Source organism: Phoca vitulina, unplaced genomic scaffold, assembly GCF_004348235.1.
Source record: "Phoca vitulina isolate PV1807 unplaced genomic scaffold, GSC_HSeal_1.0 scaffold14, whole genome shotgun sequence".
NCBI classification, from domain to species: Eukaryota; Metazoa; Chordata; class Mammalia; order Carnivora; family Phocidae; genus Phoca; species Phoca vitulina.
Window position 1 is genome coordinate 39,589,539 of NW_022589717.1, and position 15,419 is coordinate 39,604,957.

The window sequence follows — 15,419 nt, forward strand, 5'->3', positions numbered from 1 at the left end:
GAGCCCCGGGGCTCCCTCAGGGAGAGCGCTCGACAAAGGAGACTATGGGGCCCCAGTGAGGCAGGCAGGAAACCAGGAAAGCCAGAGGCCCGGAGCAAGTGAGGGGTACACTGCCAGGAGGTAAGCTGAGTCCAAAGTCATCCAGTAAAGATGAAGGCCAAGAATCGAGACTTATGCGACAGCTGCCAGTGAATCCGAGTTGTTCGATGTTCACATCGTAGTTCTTGGAAATGGGATCTTCCCCATAATAACTCCTGAACAAAGGAAGAAGCTTGGAACAAGTGTAAGTTTCTTGAACCGGGGGACAGGAAATAAGGGCTATACAGTATTAAAGTAAAAGTCAGGGGACAGAAATAAAAGACACCACAGTCTGACAAAATAGAAAGGTCTCCGTGGTCTTTAAAACAGAGCAGCATTTTACAGGTCACACGTCAGGCAGTAACACCAATTCCAACCACTCCTTCCATCACGAGCCAAGGACAGCGGGCAGCACACTAGGACATCAAAACACTAAAAACGACAGGTGCACTTGTTCACCACTTACATTTTCTTTCTGTCTATACTGAACCTCTTACAGCTTCAGAGCCGTGATACTGGCTGATACAAGGCTGGTAACTGAGTGCCATTACTTGACTCTTTTGCTTATTTTTTTAAATGAATGGAGAGCTAATCAAATTTAGTATCTCAAAACTGTTTCAGGCTTTATTTTCCTAGTAAAGCAAATTAGTGTTCAATGAGAAGGGTCCATCTTGGTTTCTAGAGATTAACTACTTAAAATGCAAATAAACTAGTCAAGGTTAGGTTAGGATTAGTACATCAAAGAATCACGTCCTCAAGAGTCACTATCAATGTTACCAAATCCACTATCTTTTAAAATCATTTCAGTATAGAGAAACAAGAAAAATCCATACATCAGGAAACCAACCTTAAATTTTCTATGACACTGAACAAAAGCAACATTTGTCTCTAGATGCTACTCCCTAAATCTCTCCTGTCAGAACCTACAGTACATTTAAAGGAACATTATAATTTAATAAGTTAAGCTTACTCTTGAGGATGTGGAGATTAGACAGTCATACTTGAATCTTCTGAAGAAATTCAGTATTTGCAGAAACCCTAAGTTTATAATTATAATTATTATAAACCTGTCCTATGTAAACCATCTATTTACTTTGTGAGTCTGAATACCAATTATCAGGTTTTCTTACAGTAGGAAGCATATTCATTTGAGATTTAACAACACAGTTTTTAATGGTGTTTTTATTCAGATAAAAATTTAAAAATTAATGTAAATAAAGATGAAATATGCTACTAAGTCTTTGAGTATAGAATAAAGCAATTCTTTTTAATTAGGAAGACAATATACTAAAATAAGTGGAAAAGAGTAAAATGAAAGAAAACCCTTTTTATTTAAGTTTAGGTGTCATGTAACTATTTGTGTCCAACTGTAAAAATGAGTTCCTGTCAGGATTCTTGCAATACCTGTTTCCTTTGCCTCTTATACACTCTCAGGGTTTTGTCTTTTTGTTTCTAACATTAGCTGTCTTATTTATATATATATATATTTTTTAAAATTTTTATTTATTTGACAGAGAGAGACACAGCGAGAGAGGGAACACAAGCAGGGGGAGTGGGAGAGGGAGAAGCAGGCTTCCCTCTGAGCAGGGAGCCCGATGTGGGGCTCGATCCCAGGACCCTGGGATCATGACCTGAGCCGAAGGCAGCCGCTTAACAACTGAGCCACCCAGGTGCCCCAAGCTGTCTTATTTATAATTAATTATAAATGCTACAGCAAATCCTTTAAAAAGTACAGTAAGTCCTAGAGAAATAAATCTTGGACTACATTTTAACAGTATTAATTTCCCCTTATTTACATGATGACATTCACATGATCTTCGGAATATTGTCACCTCCTTCTATGTCACAGAGCATTCTATAGGTATTACAGAAAATACTACAAGAAGGCTTGCACCCCTTGTAGTAAATGAAAGTTGTAGAGTACTAAAATAACAGGCTAAGTGAATTCTATATTCAGATCTCAACTATGACCTCATTTACAGCATTTGACAGACATGTTGTAGATTGGAACTGATCTCAATCAACAAGGTTAATTCAATATTCATTTGTCATATGGATCACTTTATGGAAATAGCAAGCTGTTTCTTATATACTGAAAAATTAACCTTACTTTAAAACTAGTCTCATTCTTTTCTAGGAAGTTAAGTGGGTGATATACATTTATTTTTTTAAAGTGAGGTACAAAATGTAATCCTCTCCATAATTTGGCTCATCGTTAGCTGATAACTACAGAAAAATTTACAAAGATCAATCAATAATGTGACATTCACATTTACAAACTAGTCACCCCGTTCATATTCTAAACACTCTTCTGTAGGCCTAAGGAGATGCACAGAAAAAAAAAAATCAGTAAAATGAAACATAAGCTGAGACCCATGTGACTTTGTCCTTCATAACAAAAAGAAATGACCTCTTTCAAAATGGATACACGAGATATTTTATTGTCACAAAATAACTGTTATGCAGTGCCAGAAAATTAGCTACTATTTTGGACAGGTTTTACTGCATGTCAATATCGCAACAGGAATGAAATCTAGATTTTTCCAGGGCTTGAATTTTTTTCTGTTAAAAGTATCCTTCCATCTATTTTTCATGTTAACATATCTAAAGTTTACTTTATTTTTATTTTTTTTTAAGATTTTATTTATTCACTTGAGACACAGAGATACAGAGAGAGAGAGAGAGAGTATGAGCAGCGGGAGAGGCAGAGGGAGACGCAGGCCTCCCACTGAGCCAGGAGCCTGATGCGGGGCTCGATCCTAGGACCCCGGGATCAGGACCCGAGCTGAAGGCAGACGCTTAACCATCTGAGCCACCCAGGCGCCCCTAAAGCTTACTTTATTTTTTGAAAAGATTGTTTATTTTAGAGGGAGAGAGAGATTCCTCAAGCAGACTCCCCGCTGAGCACAGAGCCTGATGTGGGGCTCGATCCCAGGATCCTGAGATCATGACCTGACCCGAATTCAAAAATCAGCCACTTAACCAACTGAGCCACCCAGGTGCCCCTCTAAAGTAAAGCTTACTTTAATTTTACCAATGAGAGTTCTGAGAGAGAGAGACAGAAAGACAGAGAGAGACAGACAAACAGACCAACCCTTAGACAGCTCTAAATTTAGAAAATGAGTTCATAAATGGTTTATCCTAAAGCAAGTCCGGGATAAATGCAGTTTTGCATGCATTATTTATTTATTTACTTATTTTGTATTTCGTCATTTCAAATTTAAACGCCAGACTTACATCTCAGTTGCCTTTGAAGAAGCAGATGTTTGTGGGCCTTTTTAATTTTTTTGTTTTTTTTAATGATAAGGTGTCACTTGACTTGACAAAAATTAGTTGATGACACAAATTTAGGAGCATCACTCACTGGTATCTTGCTGTTGGTTTGAAACTGAGGAAGTTTGGATGTGGTCAGTAATGAAAGGTACAGGGGCTAAACAGGCTCGCAGCTGCTAGAGAAGCCTTGCCACGACGATAATGGCCACGCTTCCCATTATCAGGGATGAAACAAGCAGTCAGAGGTCTTTAGCCCAACAGTCTCCTTGTAATTCTCACCTGTGTAAACGAGCAGACACGTCAGGGAACAGATGAGTTCCAGGGCCAGGATGGCCAGGATGAGGTCAAGATACAACCTGCTGGGCTCCGGGAAGGAGTGCTGCACGCACAGCACGAGGAGGAGAGCCGTGCTGCCTGAGGAGGAGAAAGAAGCGCAGGGTTAGCAGAGGCCCGTGGGGGCCCACACAGCAGGGGCAGGCGCGCACCCAGGCCCTTCTCTACTGAGCAGCGAAGGAAGCTAAGGTAAAAACCCCAACCTGCTGCTCTCTTGAGGGAAAAACCCCAACACATCTAAGAGTTAATGATGCCTCCAAAATACAATTACGTAAGAATCTGGATTTTCTTAAAAACTAAGAAATTTTTTGCTCTATAAAATGATTAACAATGGCATTGTGTGGAGTCCCATGTGCATTTAAAAAGGGATGCAGGGGCTCCTGGGCGGCTCAGTCGGTTAAGCATTCGACTCTTGATTTTGGCTCAGGTCATGATCTCAGGGTCATGGGATCAAGCCCCCCCTTGTCGGGCTTCACGCTCAGCATGGAGTCTGCTTGTCCTTCTCCCTCTGCTCCTCCCCCTGCTCTCTCTCTCTCTCAAATAAATAAACAAATAGGGATGCAGTTTTTAGAAATTTGCATTATCCCAGTTCTTCAGAATCCAGAGGCACTTGAGGACCCTCATGGCCCATTCTGGTCACATAATGTAACAACAGAGAACTGCACGGAGGTTAAGAATGTTGCAGTTATGGGGACCGCCTGGGTGGACATCTGGGACACGCTGCTGACTGTGGACAAATGACCTGACACCTCTGCTCCTCAACTTGTCTGAAAAATGGGAATGGCAGTACCTTCCTCACAGTGCTCTTGTGAGGAATAAATGAGTTAATATGTGAAAAATACTTAGAATGGTGCTTGGCAACTATTTGATAAATATGAACTGTCCCCCCCCACACACACACACACTTAGCATATCTATTATTTGGTTTTGAAGACCATTAGCCTTGTTCTGTACTTTTATTTTGAAAAATACAGCATAAGAGAAAAATAAAATTCTGGAGCAAAGAGGCTGGGTCTTGCCATCGTGTAGGGTATGACTGAGTCTGCCACAGGGACCTGCTTGGAGGAAGGGTTGTACGGCGGTGTGCCTGGGATTGTGAAAGATTACACGAAGCAAAAATTATTATTATTATGTAAAGATTTTATGTATTTATTTGTCAGAGAGAGAGAGAAAGAGCACAAGTGGGGGAATGGCAGGCAGAGGGAGAAGCAGGCTCCCCGCTGAGCAAGGAGCCCGATGTGGGGCTCGATCCCAGGACCCTGGGATCATGACCTGAGCTGAAGGCAGATGCTTAACCGACTGAGCCACCCAGGTGCCCCGAAACCAAAATTATTATAATAATGCTGATGATACCTACCATTTATTGAATACCTACTAGGCACTGTTAGTTCACTTCTTCCTACAACAGAGTTTGTGTGAGAAATACTATTTCCCCAATTTTATACAGAGAAGATGTCAGGCTAAAGCTAATCACTATCTGACAATACTATCACCTGCCATTGAAACAATGGTTACACTCATCTGATTAGCTGGACGTTCTATGTCTTCATAGATTTACCTTTTTATTCTTCATATAAGAAAAAAATACTTAAAAAAAATAGAAACACGGTTAATACCTGCCCCAATCTCTTTGGTTTTCTGGGTCCTTATATAAGCAACATAAAAGTGATGCCATCTGTGATTAAAATAAGGGTCCAATTGCTTAGAAACATTAAGTGTCATATGTTAGCAAGAATTTCAAAGTGAGGGCGCTGGGGTGGCTCAGTTGTTAAGTATCTGCCTTCGGCTCAGGTCATGATCCCAGAGTCCTGGGATCGAGCCCTGCATTGGGCCCCCTGCTCAGCCAGGAGCCTGCTTCTCCCTCTCCCACTCCCCTTGCTTGTGTTCCTGCTTTCACTCTCTCTCTCTCTGTCAAATAAATAAATAAAATATTAAAAAAGAAAAAAAAAATTTCAAAGTGAGCGGAAAGGTAAAGATCAGACAATCCCTTGGTGGGCCTCAAAAATACTATTTCCAGGGGCATCTGGGTGGCTCAGTCGTTGAGCGTCTGCCTTCGGCTCAGGTCATGGTCCCAGGGTCCTGAGATCGAGCCCTGCATTGGGCTCCCGGCTCCGCAGGAGGCCTGCTTCTCCCTCTCCCACTGCCCCTGCTTGTGTTCCCTCTCTCGCTGTGTCTCTCTCTCTCTGTCAAATAAATAAATAAAATTAAAAAAAAAAAAATACTATTTCCAGACCGCTCACTTGAGAGACTGAACATTATTTTGGTCATAATGCATATAAGGTCTTTAAGTTAAAAATGGGTTTTGGTTGGGGCGCCTGGCTGGCTCAGTCGTTAAGCGTCTGCCTTCGGCTCAGGTCATGATTCCAGGTCCCGGGATCGAGCCCCGCATCGGGCTCCCTGCTCGTTGGGAAGCCTGCTTCTCCCTCTCCCACTCCCACTGCTTGTATTCCCTCTCTTGCTGTGTCTCTCTGTCAAATAAATAAATAAAATCTTAAAAAAAAAAAAAGGGTTTTGGCTTTTATCTTTGTGGGTGGGAGGAAAGGTTATAGTGACATCTCCTGGCCAAAAACAAGTACTACACAACAGCCACTGAAGATACAAGCCAAGGTCTTCCTCAGGGAGCAGTAAAAATGTCCCCCCTTCGTGAAGAGTCAAAATCAGCCAACTCTATAAAATGCTTCTCTGTTATCGCGGGGCCCTGCAGCTTCCACTGAGAACATCACTGAGCGGATGAACTCGCAGCTTGCCCTTTAAATTCTGTAAAGCTGTTTTTCTGGGAAAAAAATTAATTTCAAATCTGGTTTCAAAATGTCTAAAAGTACTTATTCCGGACTCAAACTGAAAAAGAGGGTCTTTTTTTTTTTTTTTAAGATTTTATTTATTTATTCATGAGAGACAGAGAGAGAGAGAGGCAGAGGGAGAAGCAGGCTCCCAAGGAGCAGAGAGCCCGATGAGGGACTCGATCCCAGGACCCTGGGATCATAACCTGAGCCGAAGGCAGACGCTTAACCCTCTGAGCCACCCAGGCGCCCGAAAAAGAGGGTCTTTTAAAAAGGTAGGAACTTTGAACACCAAGGCAAAAATACCTAAAGAAGTTCAATTTAATTCCATTCAGCCTTTAAAATGTTTGCAACAATAAACAAAGTGGGTACTAATGCAGCTAAGTCCTGTACGGACTTTCTGACCTTGCCTTCATAAAGTGTTTTTCAAGTTTTCCATTTTGGATAATGCATTTTATTATATCACAGTCTCTCACTGAAAGAAAAACACTGAACTTCATTTAAAGTAAAGCAATTCCTTCCTCTTATCCTCCAAGTATCAAATAGCAACAGCATTTGTATCGTCTTGAGAGGATTAAGATGGCTCATACCAAAGCGGGGGGTCTACATTACACACAGGCAGATACGTGGACAACATGTTCACAATGATGGGGGGCAGAAAATGCCACCCCAAAATACACTTTCTAGGCGTCAGGATTATTTTAAGCTGATTATTTTTAAGAAACAGCGGACACAGGTGGAGCTCTGAAAGCTGAGTAGAATTTACCCTTTTGTAAGAGACAGGTACAAGGGAAAACTACAGGCCTGTCCTCTCTGTCCAGGAAGAGAAGGAAGATTGTACATTTCTAGAAACAATTATCCACAGAGAAGGCACAGACTTAAATCTGTGTAACAATCTCACCGTTGTTTACAGAGCTTTCCTGGTAACCTCCCATAACTCCTCCAACCGCCTCACCACATCTCTGGTCTCTTGGGCTAGAGATGGTATTTAAGGTGGTGGCGTGGCCCATTTTGGAGAGTTACTCAGTTTTCTTGGGTCTCTCCCATGTACACAGGAGGTATGCATGTTACTAAACTTCTATTTATTTTTCCCGTTAAGCTTTTATTACAGTGCAGTCTCAGCCAAAAATCTACCTAGAAGGGTAGATGGACATTTTTTTCCCCTCCCCTATGATGACAAACACAGATGTCAAAGGAATATTAAGACTATATTGGGGCGCCTGGGTGGCTCAGTCAGTTAAGCGTCTGCTTTTGGCTCAGGTCATGATCCCAGAGTCCTGGGATCAAGGCCCGCATTGGGCTCCCTGCTCAGCGGGGAGACTGCTTCTCCCTCTCCATCTTCCCATGCCCTGCTGTGTTCTCTCTCTCTCAAATAAATAAAATCTTTTTAAAAAAAAGAAAATTAAGACTGTATTATTGGGAAAAGTTTTCAATTAGCAATCAGTGCACCTCGGGTAAACCTCATTGGCTACGATACTGTCCCTTCAAGCCATTAAGGTGATCCAAATTTTAGTGGCCACAACACACATCACTCTGACAAACATGAGAGAATGTATTTGATTATAAAGTCAAACCTCACATTTTCTTTCTGCTGGCATTTCTGCCACGCAAGCAAGCCACAGACAAGCTGAGCCAGACTCACCGGTTGAGTGTATCATCAGTGCAAGTCCTTTAAGATGCCTGGTGGATAGGTAGATCGTGTTATAGCCTCGGTTTCTGACTCTGTTGTGGTGGTACTGGATGTAGCGTTCAAGAAGGAAATGCAGAATCCACAAAATAACTTTTCCAAGGATTATGACTGTCTGAACTTTCAATGGGTTGATATAGTTTCCTGGGCACTTGTCCTCAATTGGATTAGGGTAAGAGCAAAGTACACCTGTTAAAAATGCTAAAATGACAAATACAACCTGGCGGAAAGGAAAGCAGTAGGATTAATATTCAATATTTGGAATTAAAAAATGATGATCACCATCCCAGCACATACTCATACCTATGACTTTTGCTATCCTATTTTTATAAATGAATTTAAAAATAACTTTTTTTGCCATTTTACAAACGTTTTAAACAGAAAATTTGGAGAAAACTTTGCAGAAAATTTGGAAACAAATCACAAATAAGAAAAGTCACCCTAAATCCAATCTAACAGAGATGAGTACTTAATGTTAAACAATTTCTTGCCCACTTCTTTTATTGAAGAGTAAAAACAGTTAATTTAGTGCTTCAGAGGTAACTAATAAAAATCACAGTTTAAAAAACTTTATTTCTAGTTTCAGTTTTAAGAGAACAAAAATAACTATCCAGTTGGATTGACAAAAAATTAAAAGACTGGTGCCATAATACAGGCAAACAGACATTCTCATATATTGCTACTGGTCTGGGAATAGATGTGGAAAAAGAATTTGGAAGCATCTTGACTCAGTAATCCTGTCTTAAGGACTCTACCCATCAGAAGTAAAAGCACCAGTATAGAGGGTTCTATGGATACGAATATTTACTGCAGGATTCTCTATATTTGCAAAAAACTGAAAATTGCCCCAAGGATATGTGTTCATTCCTAGCAGAATGCCTGAATAAATTACGACACATCTACTTGTGGGGCACCTGGGTGGCTCAGTCGTTAAGCGTCTGCCTTCGGCTCCAGTCATGGTCCCAGGGTCCTGGGATCGAGCCCCACATTGGGCTCCCTATTCCGCAGGAAGCCTGCGTCTCTCTCTCCCACTCCCCCTGCTTGTGTTCCCTCTCTCCCTGTCTCCCTCTGTCAAATAAATAAATAAAATCTTAAAAAAAAAATTTTTTTTTTAAAAAGATAGATCTACTTGTATAACAGAATATTATTTGGCTATAAAAGAATTAACTAAATCTCCCTGTAATTTGGATGGATGTCTGTATGTTAAGATTAAAAGAAGTTGTAGAGTAGTAGTTCAAAGTGTGGTTTACAGACCAGCACAATGAGCATCACAAGGGAACTAGTTAGAAAGGCAAATTCTCAGATCCCACCCCAAACCAGCAGAATCAAAAATCTCTGGGGGTGTCACCGAGCTATCTAGTTTAATAAGCCTGCCAGGGAGTCTGTCGCATGCTGAAGTACGAGAAACACCTCTGCAGAATAATAAATACAGATTATCCCATTGGGGGATGGGGAGAGGAAATGGGGGAAATCCCTTTATATATGTACTAATCTTTTTGTGTATATATACATATATATGTATGCATATATATGTATACAAAATATATGTATGATATATATAAAGGTATAATATATGCCCAGCACAGAGCCCAACACGGGGCTGAACTCAAGACCCTGAGATTAAGACCTGAGCTGAGATCAACAGTTGGTCACTTAACTGACTGAGTCACCCAGGTGCCCCTCTTTTTGTATATATTTGTACGAATTGAATGAAAGGCACTGAGATACACCCATTTATTAACTTGGGGAGAAGGGCTGAAGCAGAGAAAAGGGAAGATACGATTTTATCTTTGTACACTTTGGTAATGTTTTACTTGTAACAATAAGGAAGTTATTTTGTAATTTAAAAAATCAAATAAAGAAAAATATAGCATTAGTATTCATCACAAAACATTCAATAGCAGGCAATCCTAGCATATAATAAATCTATTTAAAATATATGTGATTTGTCTGAGCAATTTGCCAAGAGCAGTCATATTTGCTATGGCAACTCAAGATGCCTATTAGCATAAAGGAAAATTTGAAAGGTCAACAAATTCCTTATACTGGAAAACACTGTACATTGAACCAAACTGATCCATTTTATATAAAAAGTAGCATACAGATATTTTTCTTGTTTTTTTAAGTTTTTACTTAAATTTCAGTTAACATATAAGGTAATATTAGTTTCAGGTGTACAATATAGTAATTCAACAATTCCATACACCACCCGGTGCTCATCACAAGTGCACTCCTTAATCCCCCTCACCTAGTTCACGCATCCTCGCCCCTTCCCCGGGAACCATCAGTTTGTTCTCTATAATTAAGAGTCTCTTTCTTGGTTTGTCTCTCTCTCTTTTTTCCCCTTTGCTCATTTGTTTTCTTGCTTAAATTCCACATGCGTGAAATCACATTGGCATTTGTCCTTCTCTATTTTGCTTAGCATAATACTCTCTAGCTCCATCCATGTCGTTGCAAATGACAAGATTTCATTCTTTTTTATGGCTGGGTCATATTCCCAGCCATAAAATATTCTCTTTTTTATCCATTTAACAACTGAGGGACACTTGGGCTGTTTTCATAATTTGGTTATTGTAAATAATGCTGCAATAAACATCAGGGTACATGTATCCCTTTGAATTAGTGTTTTTGTATTCTTTGGGTAAACACCCAGTAGTGCAATTGCTGGATCATAGGGTAGTTCTATTTTTAACTTTTTGAGGAACCTCCATACTGTTTTCCACAGTGGCTACACCAGTTTGCATTCCTACCAACAATGTAGGTGGGTTCCTTTTTCTCCGCATCCTCGCCAACAGCTGTTGTTTCCTGTGTTACTGATTTTAGCCATTCTGATAGGTGTGAGGTGACAGGTCACTGTAGTTCCGATTTGTATTTCTCTGATAAGTGATGCGAGGCATATTTTCATGTGTCTGTTGGTCATCTGGATGTTTTCTTTGGAGAAATGTCTGTTCATGTCTTCCTGCCCATTTTTTTAATTGGATTTTTTTTGGGGGTGTTGAGTTTTCTAAGTTCTTTATGTATTTTGGATACTAACCCTTTATCAGGTATGTCACTGGCAAATATCTTCTCCCATTCTGTAGGTTGCCTTTTAGTTTTGTTGTTTCTTTTGCTGTGCAGAAGTGTTTTATTTTGATGTAGTCTCAATAGTTTAACTTCTGTTTCTCCTGCCTCAGAAGACTTATCTAGAAAAAAGTTGCTATGGCCGATGGCAGAGAAATTACTGCCTGTGCTCTCTTCAGAGTTTTATGGTTTCAGGTCTCACATTTAGGTCTTTCATCCACTTTGAGTTTATTTTTGTGTATGGTGAAAGAGAATGACGCAGTTTCATTCTTTTGTATGTTGCTGTCCAGTTTTCCCAACACCATTTGTTGAAGAGACTGTCTTTTTCCCATTCAATATTCTTTCCTGCTTTGTCGAAGATTAATTGACCATATAATTGCGGGTTCATTTCTGGGTTTTCTATTCTGTTCCACTGATCTCTGTGTCTATTTTTGTGCCAGTACCATACTGTCTTGTTCACTACAGCTTTGTAATAGAGCTTGAAGTCCGGTATTGTGATGCCTCCTGCTTTGCTTTGCTTTTTCAAGATTGCTCTGGCTATTCGGGGTCTTCTGTGGTTCCATACAAATTCTACGATTGCTTGTTCCAGCTCTGTGAAAAATGCTGTTGGTATTTTGATAGGGATTGCATTAAATGTGTAGTTTGCTTTGGGTAGTATAGACACTTTAACAGTATTTGTTCTTCCAATCCATGAGCATGGAATGCCTTTCCATTTCTTTATGTCATCTTCCAATTTTTCATCAGTGTTTTATAGTTTTCAGAGTATAGGTCTTTCACCTCTTTGGTTAGGTTTAGTCCTAGGTATCTTATGGGTTTTGGTGCAATTGTAAATGGCATTGATTCCTTGATTTCTCTTTCTGCGGCTTCATAATTGGTGTATAGAAATGCAACAGATTTCTGCACATTGATTTTGTATCCTATCGAATTCGTTTATTTTGGTGGAGTTTTTCAGGTTTTCTACATAGACTATCATGTCATGTGCAAATAGTGAAAGTTTTACTTCTTCCTTGCTGATTTGGATGCCTCTTCTTTCTTTTTGTTGTCTGATTGCTGAGGCTAGGACTTCCAGTACTATGTTGAATAAAAGTGGTGAGAGTGGACATCCTTATCTTGTTCTTGGCCGTAAAGAAAACCTCAGGTTTTTCCCATTTAGGATGATGTTAACTGTGGGTTTTTCAGATGGCCTTTATTATGTTGAAGTATGTTTCTTCTAGGCCTATTTTGTTGAGGGTTTTTTTAATCACGAATCGATGTTGTACTCTGTCAAATGTTTTTTCTGATCTATTGAAATGATTATATGGTTCTTATTCTTTTTTTAAAAATTAATGTGATGTATCATGTTGATTGATTTAGGAGTATTGAACCACCTCTGCAACCCAGGAATGAATCCTACTTGATCGTGGTGAAGTTTTTTTGTTTTTTTTTTTTAAGATTTTATTTATTTATTTGACAGAGAGACACAGTGAGAGAGGGAACACAAGCAGGGGGAGTGGGAGAAGGAGAAGCGGGCTTCCCGCCGAGCAGGGAGCCTGATGCGGGGCTCGATCCCAGGACCCTGGGATCATGACCTGAGCCGAAGGCAGACGCTTAACGACTGAGCCACCCAGGTGCCCCGGTGAAGGACTTTTTAAATGTATTGTTGGATTTGGTTTGCTAGTATTTTGTTGAGGATTTTTGCATCTATGTTCATTAGAGATATTGGACTGTAGTTCTTTGTTGTGGTGTCTTTATCTGGTTTGGGTATCAGGGTAATGCTGGTATTTTTCTTTTTTCTTTTTTTTTAAAGAAATATATATATTATTTATTTATTTATTTATTTATCTTTAAAGATTTTATTTATTTGACAGAACACAAGCAGAGGGAGAGGGAGAAGCAAGCTCCCCCCACTGAGCAGGGAGCCCGATGCGGGACTCGATCCCAGGACCCTGAGATCATGACTTGAGCCAAAGGCAGCTGCTTAACCGACTGAGTCACCCAGGCGTCCCTTTTTCTTGTTTTTTAACACAAGATTTTCTTAGTCCTAAAATTAGGGCAATTGATCCCATAGTATCATAGGCAGGCAATTTAATATAAAAAGGTTTTTCAAAGTCATATGTGTGTATGTTTGTGTGTATGCGGGGGGTATAAGTACATATAGAGTATGTTACACAAATTAAAGAAATGTTATTAAAAAAAAAAGTAAGAAGAAAAACAGGCCATAATCCAGGGACCAGGAGGCTACCTCTTCAGCTGATAATCTGGGGATCGGGAAGCCGTGGGGGACCCACGCCACACTTACTACAACTACACAAGGAAACAGGATGCACCTCTCTCCTCAGGGCATTCAGTTCTGAATTCAAGTCTATACAGTGTGCGTTACTGGAGCAGCTGCTGAACGAGTCAATGAACCACATTTATTCTCCTCATGAACATGTGGGATTGCTAAGAATATGCGCTCTTGCTTTTTCACATTGTAGCAAAGAATAACTACATCCCCTAGTGCTTCAGATCTCAATAACCAAAATGGAGATGACTAACAGACTAGCTGCAGAGCCATCAATAAGCCTACACCAAGACCATTCACACATAGGTTTTTTGTTTGTTTTTCCATTTAGGGGTTTCTTTTTGTATGTGATGTTGAATTTACTGACTTATTTATTTTTATTGCTATAACTGACCTATAACATTGTGTAAGTTTAAGGAGTACAACTTGGCTTTTTGTTTGTGTTTTTTGTTGTTGTTAACTTTTTATCTTATTTTAGTAATCTCTACACCCAATGTGGGGCTCAAACCCACCACCCTGAGATCAAGAGTCACACCCTTCTCCAACTGAGCCAGCCAGAGGCCCCTACAACTTGTTGATTTGATACATTTATATATTGCAATATAATTACCTTCCCAGCATTAGCTAACACCTCTATCACTTCACATAATTACGGCTTCCTTTTTGTGGTAAGAACAATTAAGATATCTAATTTCTTGGCAACACTGAAGTTTATAATACATACAATATGGTTGACTGTAGTCACTATCATTTATCTCTAGGACTGATTTATCTACTAGTTGCAACACATGTGTTTTTAAAAATCCCCAGACATTTGGGGAGCCTGGGTGGCTCAGTCGGTTGAGCATCCAACTCTTGATTTCAGCTCAGGTCATGGTCTCAGGGTCGTGGGATCAAGCCTCGTGTCGGGCTACACACTGAGGATGGAGCCTGCTTAGGACTCTTTCTCCCTCTTCCGCTGTCCCCCGTCCCCACTCATGCTCTCTCTCAAAAAAAAAAGTCCCCAGACATTTATAATTTTATCATAGTTTAAAATACGGTGCAACAATACGTATTGTTCTGCTGCAACTTGATTTCTCTGCTTGACATTATTTCCTAAGTGTAGATAAATTGGTAAATTTCTGTGTCAACATACAAAGATTTATCTACATCTTTTTTTTGTTTTAGTAACTGAAAAAGTAATACATGCATATGGCAAAAAAAAAAAAAACCTCAAATAGTACAAAAGGCAAATACTAAAAATCTATCAGCTGTGCCTTCTATTGAGGCCCTCAGTCCTCTACCTCAGTGGGAACTAGTATTAAAAGGAACTTGTGAATGCTTCTAGAAATCTTCTGTTTATACACAGGAATATACATGTACACCAGCCCTCTCAATTATCTTTTATTTTTTTAAAAAATTTTATCTGTTTGAGAGAGAGAGAGAGCAAGCACGAGCAGGGGGAGGGGGAGTTTATTGGCCTTAAAAACAGACTGAAAGGAGTCTTTCTAGTCAATAATATGGAGAAATCCATGGAGAAGGATAGAAAATTAAGAATTCTCTTTTTGGATATTTTAAGTGTGAGATGCCCTTTAGACATCTCAGACGCTTAACCGACTGAGCCACCCAGCCACCCTGCAATCACCTTTTAAAATGTGCAAATAGGAACATTCTGCGCAATCCTGAACGTATACCTGTGTTTGTGAACACTCAACAACGTAAGTGTGAAGACTGGTCTAAATCAATAGATACATATCCACCCTGTTTCATTTTCAACAGGTGCAGAGCATTCCTTCATATGGATGGGACATCAGTGTCATCTGAATGGTGGTTGTTGCAATATCTTGATATTACAGACAACATTACTATTATCAACAATATCCTTGGGGTGCCTGGGTGGCTCAGTCGGTTAAGCGTCTGCCTTTGGCTCAGGTCATGACCCCAGGGTCCTGGGATCGAGCCCCGC

The 15,419-nt window shown here is 40.0% G+C and overlaps 1 protein-coding gene and 1 pseudogene across 3 annotated transcripts in view; both read right to left on the reverse strand.

Annotated features, from left to right (window-relative positions):
- TMEM192 (transmembrane protein 192) overlaps positions 1–15,419 on the reverse strand; it is a 28,828-nt gene that overhangs the window by 5,733 nt on the left and 7,676 nt on the right. For all 3 annotated transcript variants that reach the window (XM_032413137.1, XM_032413138.1, XM_032413139.1), the window contains exons 3-4: positions 8,107–8,371; positions 3,631–3,765 (exon numbers count right to left, since the gene is read on the reverse strand). In XM_032413137.1, coding sequence (XP_032269028.1) covers positions 3,631–3,765; positions 8,107–8,371 — 400 coding nt within the window. The remainder of the gene's footprint in view (positions 1–3,630; positions 3,766–8,106; positions 8,372–15,419) is intronic.
- Positions 7,849–7,963, reverse strand: LOC116637649 (annotated as a pseudogene).